At 53.5% G+C, this 15559-nt stretch overlaps 1 protein-coding gene across 4 annotated transcripts; it reads right to left on the reverse strand.

Moving 5' to 3' along the window:
* Positions 1–108: 108 nt before the first annotated feature.
* LOC119100939 (protein GPR107) lies at positions 109–14908 on the reverse strand. Of its 4 annotated transcripts, none has more exons than XM_037224150.1 (15): positions 14890–14908; positions 14440–14600; positions 12871–12981; positions 12263–12411; positions 11543–11718; positions 10746–10864; positions 10206–10307; positions 9023–9156; positions 8406–8558; positions 7341–7458; positions 5582–5712; positions 5035–5176; positions 4629–4748; positions 1714–1751; positions 109–658 (listed from the first exon to the last, which is right to left on the reverse strand). In XM_037224150.1, the coding sequence occupies exons 2-15, from the start codon at positions 14521–14523 to the stop codon at positions 526–528; spliced, it is 1710 nt and encodes a 569-aa protein (XP_037080045.1). In that variant the 5' UTR covers positions 14524–14600; positions 14890–14908; the 3' UTR covers positions 109–525. The 4 variants fall into 4 exon arrangements, with proteins under 4 accessions (XP_037080045.1, XP_037080044.1, XP_037080043.1 ...); XM_037224149.1 differs by lacking the exon at positions 14890–14908 and adding an exon at positions 14813–14886; XM_037224148.1 differs by lacking the exon at positions 14890–14908 and adding an exon at positions 14767–14880.
* Between the last annotated feature and the right edge of the window lie 651 nt (positions 14909–15559).

Raw genomic sequence — 15559 nt, forward strand, 5'->3', positions numbered from 1 at the left:
ACCCGTTACCGGAGCTGGGACCCGAGGGGGCGCTAGTCCCCTACACCGACCGAAGCCGGTGTCCCTGCGGGGCTGCGCTGGCTCGTCTCGAGGGGAAAAAGAAAGAAAGAAGCAGTGTATTTGTTTATTTACCTCATGGTATTGCCACTTAACGCCAGCAGGACGCGAACAGGAATTATGACCTTGATACAGAGCACACAGTCCGCCAGATCAAAATGAGCAATGCCACAATTTAGAAAGCGCAAAATATGGGCACACATATAAGAGCCAGACACTGCGCCGCATTGATAAACACTGCCACACATGTCAGATTCAACCGCATCAATATTTACACAATCACGGACTAACATCAGTACCACCATCTCCTCCACACCCGATTTCCGCGAGATCCCAACGCTAAAACGCCGCCCTGGCCGTCGCGTGTACACGGGCGTCAGTCGTACGAGCCCGGCGGCGGCGACGGGCGGCCGCACCTCTGCCAGCACACAGCCCACGTGCCGCCCATGGAGCGCCCCGCCAGCCGGCTCAGTCGTAGTCGTGACTGCTCTCGCGCTTGGAGAGCGTCTGCGTCTCGTCCTCGTCGCCGGCGCCGGCGTCGGACGGCTCGGCGCGGTTCCGCACCCGGCTGAGGCCCTCGGTCACGCCCGACTCGGTCAGGCTGCAGACGCGGTCGTCAGGCCAGGTCAGGTCAGATCAGGTCAGGTCAGCACCAACCACTTAGATCACGTCAGGACAGGCCCAGGATCGCATATGGGGCGAGTCACATCGGTTATTGGGATAGCAATCATGTGAAGCCAGATTGCGTCAAGTGATAAACATAGCCTTACTACAGGGATGAAAGCCAGACAAGACATCAGCTGTTTGCGCTGGGAGCAGACTAACAGCAGCAGTACTGTGGCCGCGGCCGGGGACACCTCTGCAGAAGGAGCTGCCTCGCAGCAGGCCACATCGCAGGCGCCCGGGCTCAGACCGGGAGCCGCATCGCCCAGTCGGCCGGCCCAGGCCCGGGGTCATCCACCCTGACCTGGCCGGCGGCCGAGCGTACTGCAGTCCCACCGCACAAAAACACGACTGGCCAGTCCGCCGGGATTCCGGACATCACGTCACAAGGCCGGTTTTAAGAATGTGGCCGGAAATGGCGCACGCCCGCGGAGGCATCAAGATGGTACGGGGAAATCCCATATGTTTAAGGGGGTAAACATAAGACGATAGTAAAAGTTTTACTCCTCGTAGAAAAACCAGAGGAGAATGGCGATATAGATGCGTTGATATTTCAGCAATATGCTTTTATCGAAACGAAAAGCATTGACGAATGACTATAGAATATGAATATCACTACCAACCTTAGTCTTACTCCTTGTAGAAAAACCAGGAGAATGGAGAGATAGGTGCGTCAATATTTCGGCAAAATACCTTTATCGAAGTGAATATCAGTGGTGAGTGAATATAGAATATAGAACATCACTACTGCTATTCACTTCCATAAAAGTATGTTGCCGAAATACCAACGCATCTAACTCTCCATTCTCCTGGTTCTTCTGCGAGGAATATGGCTATTACTACTTTCTTACCTATATGCATAATGTTTCTCGCAAATGCACTTAACAGCTTACGTAAGCTTAAGGGGTATATCCACACATTGCAACACAATGGAAATTTGCCCGGCTTTCGGAGGCAACAGCCATCGTCGTTCACTTAGCATAAACTACTTACACCTCATCCATCTCTTGTTCGTCGTCAGACAGCGGCACCTGTGAAGAAAAAAGGGTGGTCTTGAACACGTTGCCCGAAAAAATCCGAAAATTATCGACAAACATCCCGCTTCCATGCACCTTTAAGGGATACTTCGGGGTTAAAGGGCGCTTCTAATACAATCACTGCCGAATGCGATTCTACAATAACTAAGCTAAGCGAGTGCGGCATTTTCAGTTCAGTTTGCGCTACATCATAGAACGAGAAACTCATGAAAGAAACACTAGTTAACTTTGAACCTTGCTGCCCGGCCGTCTCCTGCCCGGCCTGTCCGGCCGTCCCCCTCTTTATGTCTTTTTTATCAATTTAAACCGAATCTTCTCGATGGATGTACTTCTGGGATCACGGCTCACAAGCAGTGATTACTGTGTGAGGCCTGATCCATCCCATCCGATCGCCCTGCCATTTCCAGGTCAACGGAAAAATTTGCTGATGAAAGTTTAAGGGGCCACAATGCTCGGCACAGCCCGTCCTACCGTCTGGCGTCAACTGGGCTTAACACGAGCTCGGATGGGGGTCAATTTGACCCCCGAAGGTTTTTCCGGAATCGTTTCCGAACGGCCAGGTGTAACCGCGCAAAATTTTGCAGAGCTGTAGACAATTGAATGGCGGACTGTTTGGTAACGAAAATTTAGAAGTAATTTGCGAGGTCGCTGACCTACAGCAGTTCAAAGTCAGCCCATGGATTCAGCAGTCAATTTCTGGGGAATCGTTCAACCTAATGCAAGAACCGAGCGCAAGACGAAGCCGCGCAGCTCTGAGACACTTCCATAGGCAACACAAGAGCAGAATAAACAAATTACATTGACCTAGGGTCAGGTATGAAGGTCACACCAAGGTCGAACCAACCTGCTTGTTGCCCTCGGGCTTGCTGTATGGGGTAATTTCTGGCGCTCATCACGAATTCGTTGATGACGAAAACCGCATTTCAAATCTTCCATGGACTTTATTTAAGGTTAGAATAGGTAACCGAACTGAGATGACCCAGGTCAACATTTTGTTTTTCTGGGACATACTGCATTGCGTTATCTTTGTCGCTTATTCAAATGCAGTACTCGAAGCAGTCTTGTATGATCTTTGTCACCATGACCTTTGAAAGGCCAGACAAGGTCACTGACCTTAAATAAGCACGCGACCTGTTGCATAAAACAGGTATCTAGGTCCTGGGGCACTTTGTAAACCAATCTGGAGTTTGAACTTGTGTGACTTAATTTGATCGAAGGTCATGACCTAGAAAACTCAAACTTTGACCTAAGTGAATTCATTTACAGGCCAATGCACCCTGTGAATTTGGTGTATCTAGCTTTCTTAGTTCCTGAGATCTCAGGGGGGGGGGGGTCAAATTACCCCCCACCCGAGCGAAGGGTATCCAACTGGCCACCTGTGTGTGGCCGCAGGTCGTATCTGTCAAGGGCAAATGGCGAGCGCCTAAAATGACTGGAACCCCCCCCCCCCCCCTCCGCGACGGGTGGGGAATCGAAAGGTGGGCGCTCTCACCAACTGAGACATAGAGGCCGATATTACTGATATAACCGATATACCCTACATATTTTCCAAACACTGGCTGCAACTTCATGCCCTTGCCAGCAGTAAACAGAACATAAATGAATCACTGGTTGCACAGAATGTTTTTAATGTCCCCGCATGCATGCTTGACAACGGGGATCTTCCTCCCGCACAACAAACAATATCAGGTTACAAAACTCGGCACCACAGCTAAAGGCTGACCTGAGATATCGGCAAACCGGGGTCGTGGCGGTGTGGGAGCAGCACAATTTGTACTTAGTGAACTGGCGCACGAACGCCACGTCAGTAAACATCTCCCCAACGAGACCTCATGATAGACTAACGTGCCCAATGTTGACTCTATTGAAGGCCCAAAGCGTGCTAGTTCGCTCAGGTTATGCTGTTAAACAACGCCCATCTCAGCAATCGCTTCGCTCGTCTTGTGCTTGACAGGCGTCATACTGGGCATGCACTTATCAAGTACCATTTAAGTATCCATATTATGATAAATTCTAGCTAAAATCCCGCGAACAGCAGTCGATGATCAGCCCGGTGCCCCCATCGCTGGTCATTCTTGTCATTTGCGCTTGGTTATGGGTTAAACGCCCTGTGTCCAACGAATTATTACTTAATGAAACCGATGCGTGGACAGTCTGGGCATTTCCTAATTTATATACAATTTTCATTTTCTCAGCCGTTTGCTTCTCACGCTAAGATAACTTTGCCAAGTTTTACATTCAGCATGGGCGTTTTGGGAGGCCCAAGCGACCAGGTAACACCGGCATTAAGGCAGTATTTTAAACCACACCATTATAGTGCAGTAAGATAAAGCAACGATACAAGCCTGACGATTTCCTGTTGTTCTCTTCATTTGATGGGTTTGAAAGGTAGCTTTTGAAACACATAATTCGTCCCTTAAAAAAGCTTCACATACGTTTTAGCAAGCACAATTCCTTTCAACGTTTTGACAACTAGCACGGAGAAAGATACTTGCCAAATACACGGATCAAAATGATGCAACTACGACACTAACAGCAGTCACTTGTCGCTGGTAATTTTGTCAAAAATGATGAACCGGACGTGAACACACGATCAACAGCGGTGACGTGAATCACCAACGTCAATTCACTCCTAGTATTGTGTGCCTCACCAACACACAAATGGCATGTCGCCATCTACATTTGTGTGCGACCTTCAAAACAATACAAGCCCCTGACCCATCAAACCGACGCCTACACCTAACACCTATGTCAGTGGCCGCGCAAGGCAGGCTGTACGAGTTTGAGTTTCACATCACCGTTGGGGCACAGGGCCGTCCGCCGAGGAGCCGGCGACCGCCGTGGCGCGTGACGGTCGCGTCCTGCCCTCACCTGGAAGTAGGGGTTGCTGTCTGCCGGACGAAACTTATACGCAGTCACGGCGAAGAACACGTACGTGGCCATCTCCCGGAACATGTCGTCCAGCCACTCGTACTGGAACGGCACCATTATCTGCAATCACACCGGGCAGACGTCAGTGCACGTGCCACCGCTGACGGGGCAGTCGCCAGAAGCTCCGTCACGCACCTAGTCTCTGCTGACGAGGCGCCGGCAGAAGCTCAGTCACGCACCGGCCGACGTCCGCTGCAGACACCGGACTTCTGCGACCACTGCACCTCACAGGCTTACATAGAGGGACTTTATTATAGCGCCGTCCGTTAATTTATAGCGCCGTCTATCGATGACGCCAGCTCGTAACCCCTCAGCTGGGTGTCGGCTGAGCCCCCAGCCCGCCCACCTGCAGCAAGTACACGACGATACGCGTGAAGTAGATATAGCAGACGATCATGATGTAGAAGTGGCGGAAGAGCTTGAGCTTCTTGAGATTCATGGCGGCCTTGCCGTCCGTCTCCGAGGCGTCCTGCAGGTGTCGGATCGACCTGGAGCGAGCAGCGCGGACCGGCATCAGCCAAACGGAGGGGCTGGGATCATCAAGTCACGGTCTCGCTGGTGCCTGCAGCTGGAGCCTACGAACTCTGGAAATGTTCGTGCAAGGAATGCACGAGCATTAGTCACGACACTGCATAACTGTTTAAACACATTGTGCACAGAACTACACTTGTTAGCTTGTTTCATAAGGTTGTTCTTGCTTTGAATTAACCCTCTGCTGTTTTGAGCATGGCACGTTCCTGACTTTAACGAAAAAGATACATACCACCTTCGCTGGAAGCCGTTGTTTTCCACCAATCCTGTTCTGAGTCCAGCAGAACGCCACCTACACAAACCCAGCCACAAAACCCATCACTATTACATGAGGACGCCACAGCGTCGGCTCGTGGACTGACCACACGACAGGGAAGAGGATGGCGCCGCAGCAGACGAGATCGAGCAGGTAGAGCATCTCGCGCCAGGTGGTGTGCACCGAGTCACCCTCCTCACTCTCCTCCAAAATGATCTGCGCCACGTTCGCCAGCAGCTGCGGCACAGACGCGCACATACGTCAGGTAAAACGACATGGAATTTTGATCAAAGCGAAACAGGACGAAATCTGGCGTGGAATGGTACAGGCTGAATACCTAGGTTGCATTTGCAGTTGATAGGATGTTGCACAGCTGTAATGAGACGCCAAGTGTTTCACCACATCTTCTCTGTATTTTGGTCTCGCACTGTCAGGGGCTGCAGCCCCTGACGGTGCACCTGCGCTCGCTGCTCTCCCAACGGCGACTCCCCGACAGCGGGGCCGCAAGCTGAGGCCGTGCGAACGAGCCGGGACCGTGCGAACTGCGGCGGCGGCACGCCTCTGCCGCGCGGCCGGAGCCGGCCTGCGAATCTGACCACGTGCCGCGCCCCGCCCCAGCAGGGACGCAGGACACAACGTACAACTGCATTACGAACATCCCACCCTGAGCCTAATGATCAACAAGTACACAATCGCACGGGCCTTCGCTCTCGTCCGCTCCGACGCGGCAACACTCGCTCGTCACCGTCGCCTGTCACACCGGCACCATCAGCAGCAGCCACACCGCCTTTTCAGCCACGCAGCGGCTGGCTGTGTCCGGCCGCTGCTCCACCGGCCTCGGGAGGCCAACCCGTCGCTACATCGGCCGCGGAAGACCACTCCATCGCCCCACCGATCGCGGGAGGCTGCTCCAGCGCTCCACCGGCCGCGGGAGGCTGCTCCACCGTTCCACCGGTCACGGGAGACTGCTCCACCGCTCCACCGGCCGCGGGAGGCTGCTCCACCGCTCTACGCCATCTGCAGCACTGGCGCTGGCGTCCGCCCACTTCCAGGCGACTGTCCACGCCTGCTGCTCGCCGCTCTCTGCCCCCGGCCACGGCCGGCCGGCTCGGGTGACATGGCAGCGGCTGCGCTCGCATCATACGCCGCTGCCTCCACCGGAGACGCCGACCCAGCCGGCAGTGCATCGACCCCGAACTGCACTGCATTCGACGCACTGACGGACACGCCCCGAAGCGCCCTCACGCCGTTCATTCCCAGAATGAACCCGAAGTTCAGCGGCCTACCGACAGTCACAAGCACCTCTATTCGGGCCGCACCCGACACTGTGCTCACAGTCACTTGCCCGGTACCCCTCGCACGTGTAGCTGTCTCCACTTTCTCAAGCCAGTCCGTTTTGCCGAAATAGCTTGTAATGAGACGCCAGGTGTTTCACCACATCTTCTCTGTATTTTGGTCTCGCACCGTCAGGGGCTGCAGCCCCTGACGGTGCACCTGCGCTCGCTGCTCTCCCAACGGCGACTCCCCGACAGCGGGGGCCGCAAGCCGAGGCCGTGCGAACGAGCCGGGGTCGTGCGAACTGTGGCGGCGGCGCGCCTCTGCCGCGCGGCCGGAGCCGGCCTGCGAACCTGACCACGTGCCGCGCCCCGCCCCAGCAGGGACGCAGGACACAACGTACAACTGCACTACGAACAACAACACATAAAACGTAAAGTAAAAATCCAACAAGGCGTGTCAGTAACAACGCTATCGCTGTTAAACCGTTTTCATTCGGCCTTGTTCTCAGCCATACCAGAGACGACAGACGCCATTTGAAGTGGCGCCGTAAAGTTTCGGTAGTCTGTACAGCCTGTACGTCAGCCCACCTGGAGGGGAATGACGATCATAAAAAGCTTCTTGTCGCGGTCGGCCAGCACGTGCTTGATGAACGTCCAGCCGGTGCCCAGCAGGATGATGGTGACAAACAGCAGCGCGCCCTTCATGCTGTAGGCGGGAGCGATGGGTAGTCAGCCCCTGTTGCACCCACGGCCTCGACGGGTACGCTCGGACACCGGCGGCACAGACAGGTACGCTCAGACACCGGCGGCCTCTACAGACATGCTCAGACACCGGCGGCCCCGACAGGTACGCTCAGACACCGGCGGCCTCGACGTACACGCTCAGACACCGGCGGTCTCTACAGACACGCTCAGACAGCGGCGGCCTCGACGGACACGCTCAGACAGTGGCGGCCTCTACAGACACGTTCAGACAGCGGCGGCCTCGACGGACACGCTCAGACACCGGCGGCCTCTGCAGACACGCTCAGACACCGGCGGCCTCTACAGACACGCTCAGACACCGGCGGCCTCGACAGGTACGCTCAGACACCGGCGGCCTCTACAGACATGCTCCGACACCGGCGGCCTCGACAGGTACGCTCAGACACCGGCGGCCTCTACAGACACGCTCAGACACCGGCGGCCTCGACAGGTACGCTCAGACACCGGCGGCCTCTAAAGACACGCTCAGACACCGGTGGCCTCCACAGATACGCTCAGACACCGGCGGCCCCAACAGGTACGCTCAGACACCGGCGGCCTCTACAGACACGCTCAGACACCGGCGACCTCCACAGACACGCTCAGACACCGGCGGCTCGGGTCACAGCACATGCCGGCAGCGTTTGGCCGATGAAACCACCAATCAAGCATGGACTGACCGACGATGGAAACCTAACCGGGTGTGATTATCACGCGCAGCAGCATTCAAAAATGCCACGCTCGGGACCGACGGGCACGGAGCCCGTACGAACCAGCCGCTTCAGGGCTCAAGAGACGCAGGGAGGACGGGTCGGGTCATGTCGGAGCTCTGACGATGGAGACCGTGTCCCAGGTACTGAGCGGCGCGCGGCGGGACGGGCCCACCGGCGGCCGCTGCGGCGCACTCACAGGTGCGTGATGTAGAACAGGATGGCCCAGGCCTCCATGTGAAAGCCGTTGACCTCGATGACGTGGTAGTTGATGCCGTGGAAGAGCAGCGACAGTGCCTTCATGTAGCCCAGCAGCGACATGACGTAGTGGGTCTTGTAAACGTCGGCGCGACTGCGGGCGGCGAGAGGTGTCAGGTCAGGTCAGGTCGGGCGGCGCGCCGGGGACCTGCCGCCCCGGGCCAACCGGGTCCCTGGACGGGTGACCCGCTGGCGATCGGTTCTGTCCTGTCCCGAACCGGCGACCAGCGCGCCTAGACGCCCGCCGGTCGGTCAGAGCCAAGCAGCCAGTCGCACAGGTGCGTAATGTACATTGAACAACCAGTGACGATCACAGCAATGTCACAGGACACCGCCGCAAACCAAACGGTACACGGCTGACCGACGTGCGCAGTCAGCGAGGTGGTACATGTAGCCAAGATCAGGTCATATGACATGTGATGTAGAGTGGTGGGATGAGGCTGACAAGGAGCAGTTTTTAGGATATGCCATGACGTGACCATCACAGACGTGGCAAGCGAGTGGAGCTCCCAGGACTGGCCGTCCTCACGGGTTAAGAGACAATACCACCCGACTCACTTGCTCTTCTTGAGTATAAAGAGCCAGAAGCAGGAGGAGATGAAGAAGAGGACAGACATCATGAAGTAGAGCGCCGGTAGCGGCATCTCGCCGGCGGACAGGTAGCTGTCCATATTCTGCTCCGACATCTCCACCTGGCGGTCAGTCGTCGCACTGATCAGTCCGCAGAAGCCGAAAGCCTCCAACACTTACAGCTCCAACCACTACCACCTGGGCAGCACCACATGCTATCATACGAAGTCATCTCGTCCAAGCCAAAACAACGGAGCTTAGGTTCGTGAGGAACGCTTCGCCGGGCCTTTGCCAGGCATTATGATGGCAGTTCACTTGTGGCGTTACAACATCGGCGTCATATATTGCCAATGCTGAGTTGGACAAAGCTGATATGACGGTGCGAAATAAGTTCGGTAATGAGATGCCGAATTGGGCACTGCTTCGTTCTTGGCTCGCAGCACGTCTCTGGGATGATTTCACAACTAAGCGGGGGGGGGGGGGGGGGGGAGGATGCACATGATGCCAGGAGTCAGGGGGTACGGAACTATGAAGTTAAGCCAGAGTTGTGGCAGGAGCGGCGCGTTATCGGACAACCGGAGCCAGCTGCTGCATAAAGTACGGCAGCACGTTTTCCGCGGATTTTTTTTCGTTTCGCGAGGTGGCAGGAACATTTACTGTTGATATACTGCTGTTGATAAAATAGCTGCGTAACCTTATTCTGGCGTGAGAAGAAAACACTTGGCATAAAGACTGACATGAAATGGGCCGGGGTAGTGAACTGCAGATTCAGAAACATTGAGCTAAAACAAACGTTTCGGTGTTCCAATCGTTTCAAGTGACACCTTCCACTACAAGGGATTGACCTTGCTGAAACGTGTTTTGGTTTAACACTCTGAGCTGCGCCATATTTCCCTGGTGCATTTCATGGACACCTTCGTACCGGCAGTTTTTGTTTTGCGCCGGAACAATTTAGCCTTAAGTGTGAGAGATGCGCGGGGTTTCCGGCGCCCGCACATGCCGGGCGGCGCGCAGCGTGTCCCTTGTCAGTCGTCACGTACTTGACTTGTGTAAACGACCAGAAATGCTTCATACCTCCGCCTGGCCTAGCTCCCATCAGGCCCTGGCCAGCTCCGGAAGGGGCGAGACATCCAAACGTCAGATATACGCCAACGTTCTATCCGTCACTTACCGTCATGCTCACGTGCACCTTGTCATCTTGGTAGTTGGGACAGTTATGGAAGAACAAGTTGTAGAGGCCCTCGCCACCATGGTTCAGCACGTGGATCACGAACTGAAGGAGAAGCGGTGGGCATCTCGTGATGTCACGGTGGATTACCAGAGCTCGCTGGACAAACACACACATGAGGTGTGAAATATACGCATTAAGATGGAATCGATGAGATAACTTTACAATACAAACGAAACGCTGTTGCCAATCCACTGAAATAAATGCAGTGAGCGAGGTTTTTAGTTTACTTGCCACCATGACTGATTGGTTGACCTGTTCAGCCAGAAGGCTTAGCCGCCACATTCTCTCAGCGTGCATCACACAGCGCGATGAACCTCCACACTAACGCGACAGACGGAAAGCTGACTCATGCCTTCAGGCCGAAAAGCTGCGAAAATCTCCCCACGTCTGAGAACGCAACACGGAGCGCTGGTACGGAACGCTGAGTTATGTTCCGCGGGAGAACTGAGGGGAGGGGGGGGGGGGGGGTAGTCAGCTTACCGCCGTGCTGAAGACTGGCAGACCGCTAGTGGTGTTGTCGCTCCTCTGCAGCAGGATGGGGGCGAAGCCTGCGCACCGCTGCTGGCCCGGCACGGCCGGCTCCGGGTGCGGCTCCGACACTGAACGCCGAGACACGCTCAGCTCAAGTACCAGGCAGAGTGCGGTCACCGATCAGGGCCATCACTTCGTCAGATGGGAGTACAGATCCATGCATTTTTTACTCGGTGTGGGTGGGTAAGCTGCAGCGTATGGGCATAAAAATCAAAAAGCTGTGAATTTATGCCGGGTCTTAACTTGTCGGCCATATATGACTAAAGGGTGTCAGTGCAAACTAGGTTTTTCAACGTGCGGACGTCCTCACGGTACGATTTCGAATAGTAAAAACGTCGTGTTTTCGCTTCAAGAAACTAAGCCGAGGTAAGGCGCATTGAATGAACACGTCGAGGCCAACCGCACGCTGATGGAAGTTAGATCACTCGCTGGCTAAGCCTACGTCCCTTACTGAACGTTGCAAGACAACTGTCTGGACGAGGTATTATCAAGGAAAAATCCGGGCACGGACTGACCGGGAAAGTCACCAGTCACAGGCGGTGCGGGGAATAAGATAAAAAGACAACGTGGCGAGAACACGCGCGGTAAGGCGTAGCCGTTCAGGTGTTCGAGTGCCGCGCTCGCCGGCACCCCAAACCAAAGGTACATGAACGTCACGCGCCCGGCGCTTCGGCCGCGCGTGACACCACCATCCGTGTTCGACAGCGCACCCCGTCCCGCCCCGTCCCGGGCGCGCCCCCGCTGACCTGGTGCCGGGTCGGGGGCGGCGGCCAGCCGGCGGTGGCGCTGCTTGTAGAGCGCCGAGCCGGCCAGTGAGCCCAGCAGCCAGTCGCGCTTGCTGCGCGCCTCCTCGTCCGACGAGCGCGACGAAACGGGCTCGATCACGATGTCGGCCACGCTGCGGCTGCAGTTGAGCAGCACCCTGCGGCGGCGGGGGTGGCGGCCGTCAGCGGCGGGGGCCGTCAGCGGTGGCGGCCGTCAGCGGCGGGGGCCGTCAGCGGCGGGGGCCGTCAGCGGCGGGGGCCGTCAGCGGTGGGGGCCGTCAGCGGCGGGGGCCGTCAGCGGTGGGGGCCGTCAGCGGTGGGGGCCGTCAGCGGTGGCGGCCGTCAGCGGCGGGGGCGGCAGGAGCAGCGGCCGTCAGCGGCGGGGGCGAAGGCCGTCAGCGATTCATATAGACAGCTGTGGTTATCACGCACACACAGGCTGTAACTGTATCCGCATCCTGCAGTTATCAACTCTTCTTGCTGTAGAATACTGGTCACATTTGCGCCTAACTGTACAGCTGTGTGTGCTCCATGTCAATAGCACACAGCTATGAGCGCGATGGGTCAACCCCTAACACCGCTAGTGCTTGAAGTGCAAGTGAAAGCACATGTACACCTGTGAGTACACCTAAAACAGAGCACAGAGCACCCGCGCACCCCTCCGACCGAGTGAACACCAGCTGCACGGCCAGACAGACTGACCGCTTCTGCTTGAGGTCAAAGGTAAAGTAGATGATGGCGGCAGACGTGTCCTGGCTGCTGATGGGCGACGCGAGCGTGCAGCGCGTCATGTGGCCGTCCAGGTATGGGTTGACAGCGTCGCTCATGGTGCGGTCCAGCGTGAAGCCGTACTGCCGGCGGGCCAGGGGCACTGGTCACTGGCGTTCGCCTAACTACGCCCGACACTATGACACGGGGACGGACGCACGCACACGGGGTCGGCGATCTACGTATGCATGTGAAGTCGGCGACCTACGTACGCACGTGGAGTCGGCAACGGACGCACGCACGTGGAGTCGGTGACGGACGCACGCATGCAGAGTCGGCGACGGACGCACGCGCGCGGAGTCGGCGACGGACCAGGCACGCGGAGTCAGCGACGGACAAGGCACGCGGAGCCGACGACGGACGCGTCGCTGAGTGCACGGCGGCTGATGCCAATTATGCAACGAGTCTGTTTGTGCCAACGACCTGGCCACGGTGTTCTTTTGATTCATGTTGGGAAGTGCAGTGTGGTGGTGACAAACATGTGCAATGATGAAAAATGAGTGTCATGTAGGGTAGGAAAGCAATAGAGTGCTGTTACTTACCACGCCAGACAGGCTGCTGTCATCGACTTGGAACGAGGTGATGTTGACAATCAGGTCTCCGCCAGTCAGAAAGCCAAACGTACTAAGAGGAAAGTATCGCCGGGAGTCATGCTGTGAACACAATTTGGCATGGATCACAGATGAAATAGTATCACATGGTTTTATTGTTTCCATGTAACTACATGAAAACTGCAAAACAGCTGCTGCAAGATATGGAGTTTTTGCTTATTGGAATTATACCTGGCAAATTTGGTGTCAGGGTATATTTCAATGGACACCTGTAATGCTAAATCAATTTGACCAGCTGTGGTGTACTACATTCCTATAGTGCTTGATGGATACTAAATTTACACAGTATGCAAAAAAGACCCTTGACTGTGCATGGAAACATTCTTTCTACATTCATCATGAGAGTCATAATGTTGAGCTGCCAATTATCAAAGGAAACAGAACAAATGCATTAATTTTTGTTTTGGTGCCCCTGTCATGCAAAAGGTGCTTTGAGTGTTTTGGAATTGAGCAAATCTGAGATAACTGGCATGAACCAACAAAAAATGCACAAATACAAACCACCTTCTTAGTGAATCTAAACCTGTAACTTACTTGTTTGCAAACAGCTCCATTATACCTACCACATCAATTGTGATGATATTGCTAATCTAAATAAATGAGTGAAACCAATATTCTTTAATCATATGTTCATATATCATGTGAGCGAAGAAGAGTGGCACTTTGAACAGATCAATGTCATGCTGATGTGTGGTTCTATACCATTCCAAAATCATTCAAAAAGGTTGGAGCTCAATACAATTAGAGTTATGTCATGACCATGAATATGATTATTTTCAAATCCAGCATAGTCAGGTATCAGACATTTTGCTTAGACTTTACACTTAATAAAGTCCAAATAATAGGAACATGTCTGGCTCAGTGCAATCAATGCTTGAACAGGTGGAAGCAGAGAGGGCATTGACAAAAATATGTTGGATAATTTGTAGATAGCTTCTCTGTTTGAAGTACCATATTTATGCAAAGTGTTTGTCTGATGTTTATGAAGTTAGCTCTAACTTCAAGACAGTGCATATTTCAGTATGATAAATCAGGATAGCAATAATGGGCAAGCTTAAGTAGCATACCACTTGCCATAGGTCAGATGCTTCATAATTGGGCTAAGGCCCACTTTTGATGATAATGTACTGTTGGCCTCCTTATTACCAAATTCTCAACATTACCAAATTCTCAACACTTCACACCATCAATTTTTCAAACAATCACTGCAACAAATCAACAGCATAATGCAAAAGATGCCATTCAGGAGCAATCAAGAGTATGTAAGCACAGCAGAATGTTTTGGTGGAAGAGCAGCCTGTGAAGGCAGGGGTATATTAAATGACCTAAATAAATGGACTATCCAAATGCAGCAAATGGCCAGATCTACTAGCATCACAATAGAATATTACCTAGATGTATTTCCTACTGTTTGCACAGCAAATCAAGTGTGGAAATAACTATACTAATCTTGTTTACCAGCTGCCTATCCACTTGGCCAACCTGCCATTCAGCACTTACCTCTAACTTAAGCTCATGTATGCGACCAAGTACTGATCCAGTCCATAGGACAAGAAACATGCATGTTTGATGCATGGCCACCATCAGCCTGATAATTTGTTCAGGCAAGTCTTGAAAGTTGTACCAATGCCTGATTTAGAATGGCAATGTGATCTTTCAATCTGAAATTGGCACCTTGTGCAGATGACACCTTTAAAATGTGTTACAATGTAGAACAGCAACGCTCAAGAAAAACTTTATGCTTTCCAAGCAGCAGCGCAACGCTCAAATAAGAGTACGACCGATCTTTCACATGATCAGCATAGATACGCGGCGGCCAATACGCACAAGTAAACCAAAGAATATCACTAGAATCCTAATATAACAATTCTACTTTCAGTGATGAAAGTGACACGCCCGAACCCCGCTGAGAGAAAGACGTGGCCAATAAAACACGGAGTCGCGCAGTACTGCTCAGGGTGTACTTAAAGCTTCTGTTTGTATATGCTTAACTCAGAGATACAGATATAGCGCATATGAGACATAACTTTGTGATGTGCTAACTCTACCAAAATTTGTGCTTTATGTGTATAAAATGTTTACGTATTTGTACAGCTCGAGAATCGGCACATCTACCCAGCACTGCCCGCATGTATGCTGCTGCACGGATGCGGCTAGTCTTTCAATTTCCTCTAGGCTCAAGAGTACTTAAATGGCTTTATGAAATATCAGTACTGGTGACATCACCGTGAATATTTGAGAATGACTCAAATCCAGCGCACTGTTGACGTTTTTCCAGCGATAGTTGGCGTAAATAGCGTGTTAGTCAACTCAGGAAAATCATTTAGGTCCAAAGGTTGGAGATGGGTCCAGTTGTGTGAGAGGAGTTCTGAGAGACGCTGGGAAGGTAGAAAAGGCGAATCTTCTGGCTGCAGGCAGCCTTTTGCTAAAGACCAAAAATCATGGACAGACTGAAAAGTTCATGAAAAATAAAAAGCTTGGGGATGAGGAGTGTGAGGTTGTTCGTGAACAAAGAATGAATACATCCAGGGGAACCATCAATGCGTATGACCTTGTGGATCTGTCCGAGACTGAGATTGCGGGATGGCTGGGTGAATTTGGGGTAGTGGGTGCTCGGAAA

The sequence above is a fragment of the Pollicipes pollicipes genome, unplaced genomic scaffold (assembly GCF_011947565.3).
Source record: "Pollicipes pollicipes isolate AB1234 unplaced genomic scaffold, Ppol_2.1 Scaffold_4881;HRSCAF=5763_pilon_pilon_pilon, whole genome shotgun sequence".
Lineage (NCBI taxonomy): Eukaryota > Metazoa > Arthropoda > Thecostraca > Pollicipedomorpha > Pollicipedidae > Pollicipes > Pollicipes pollicipes.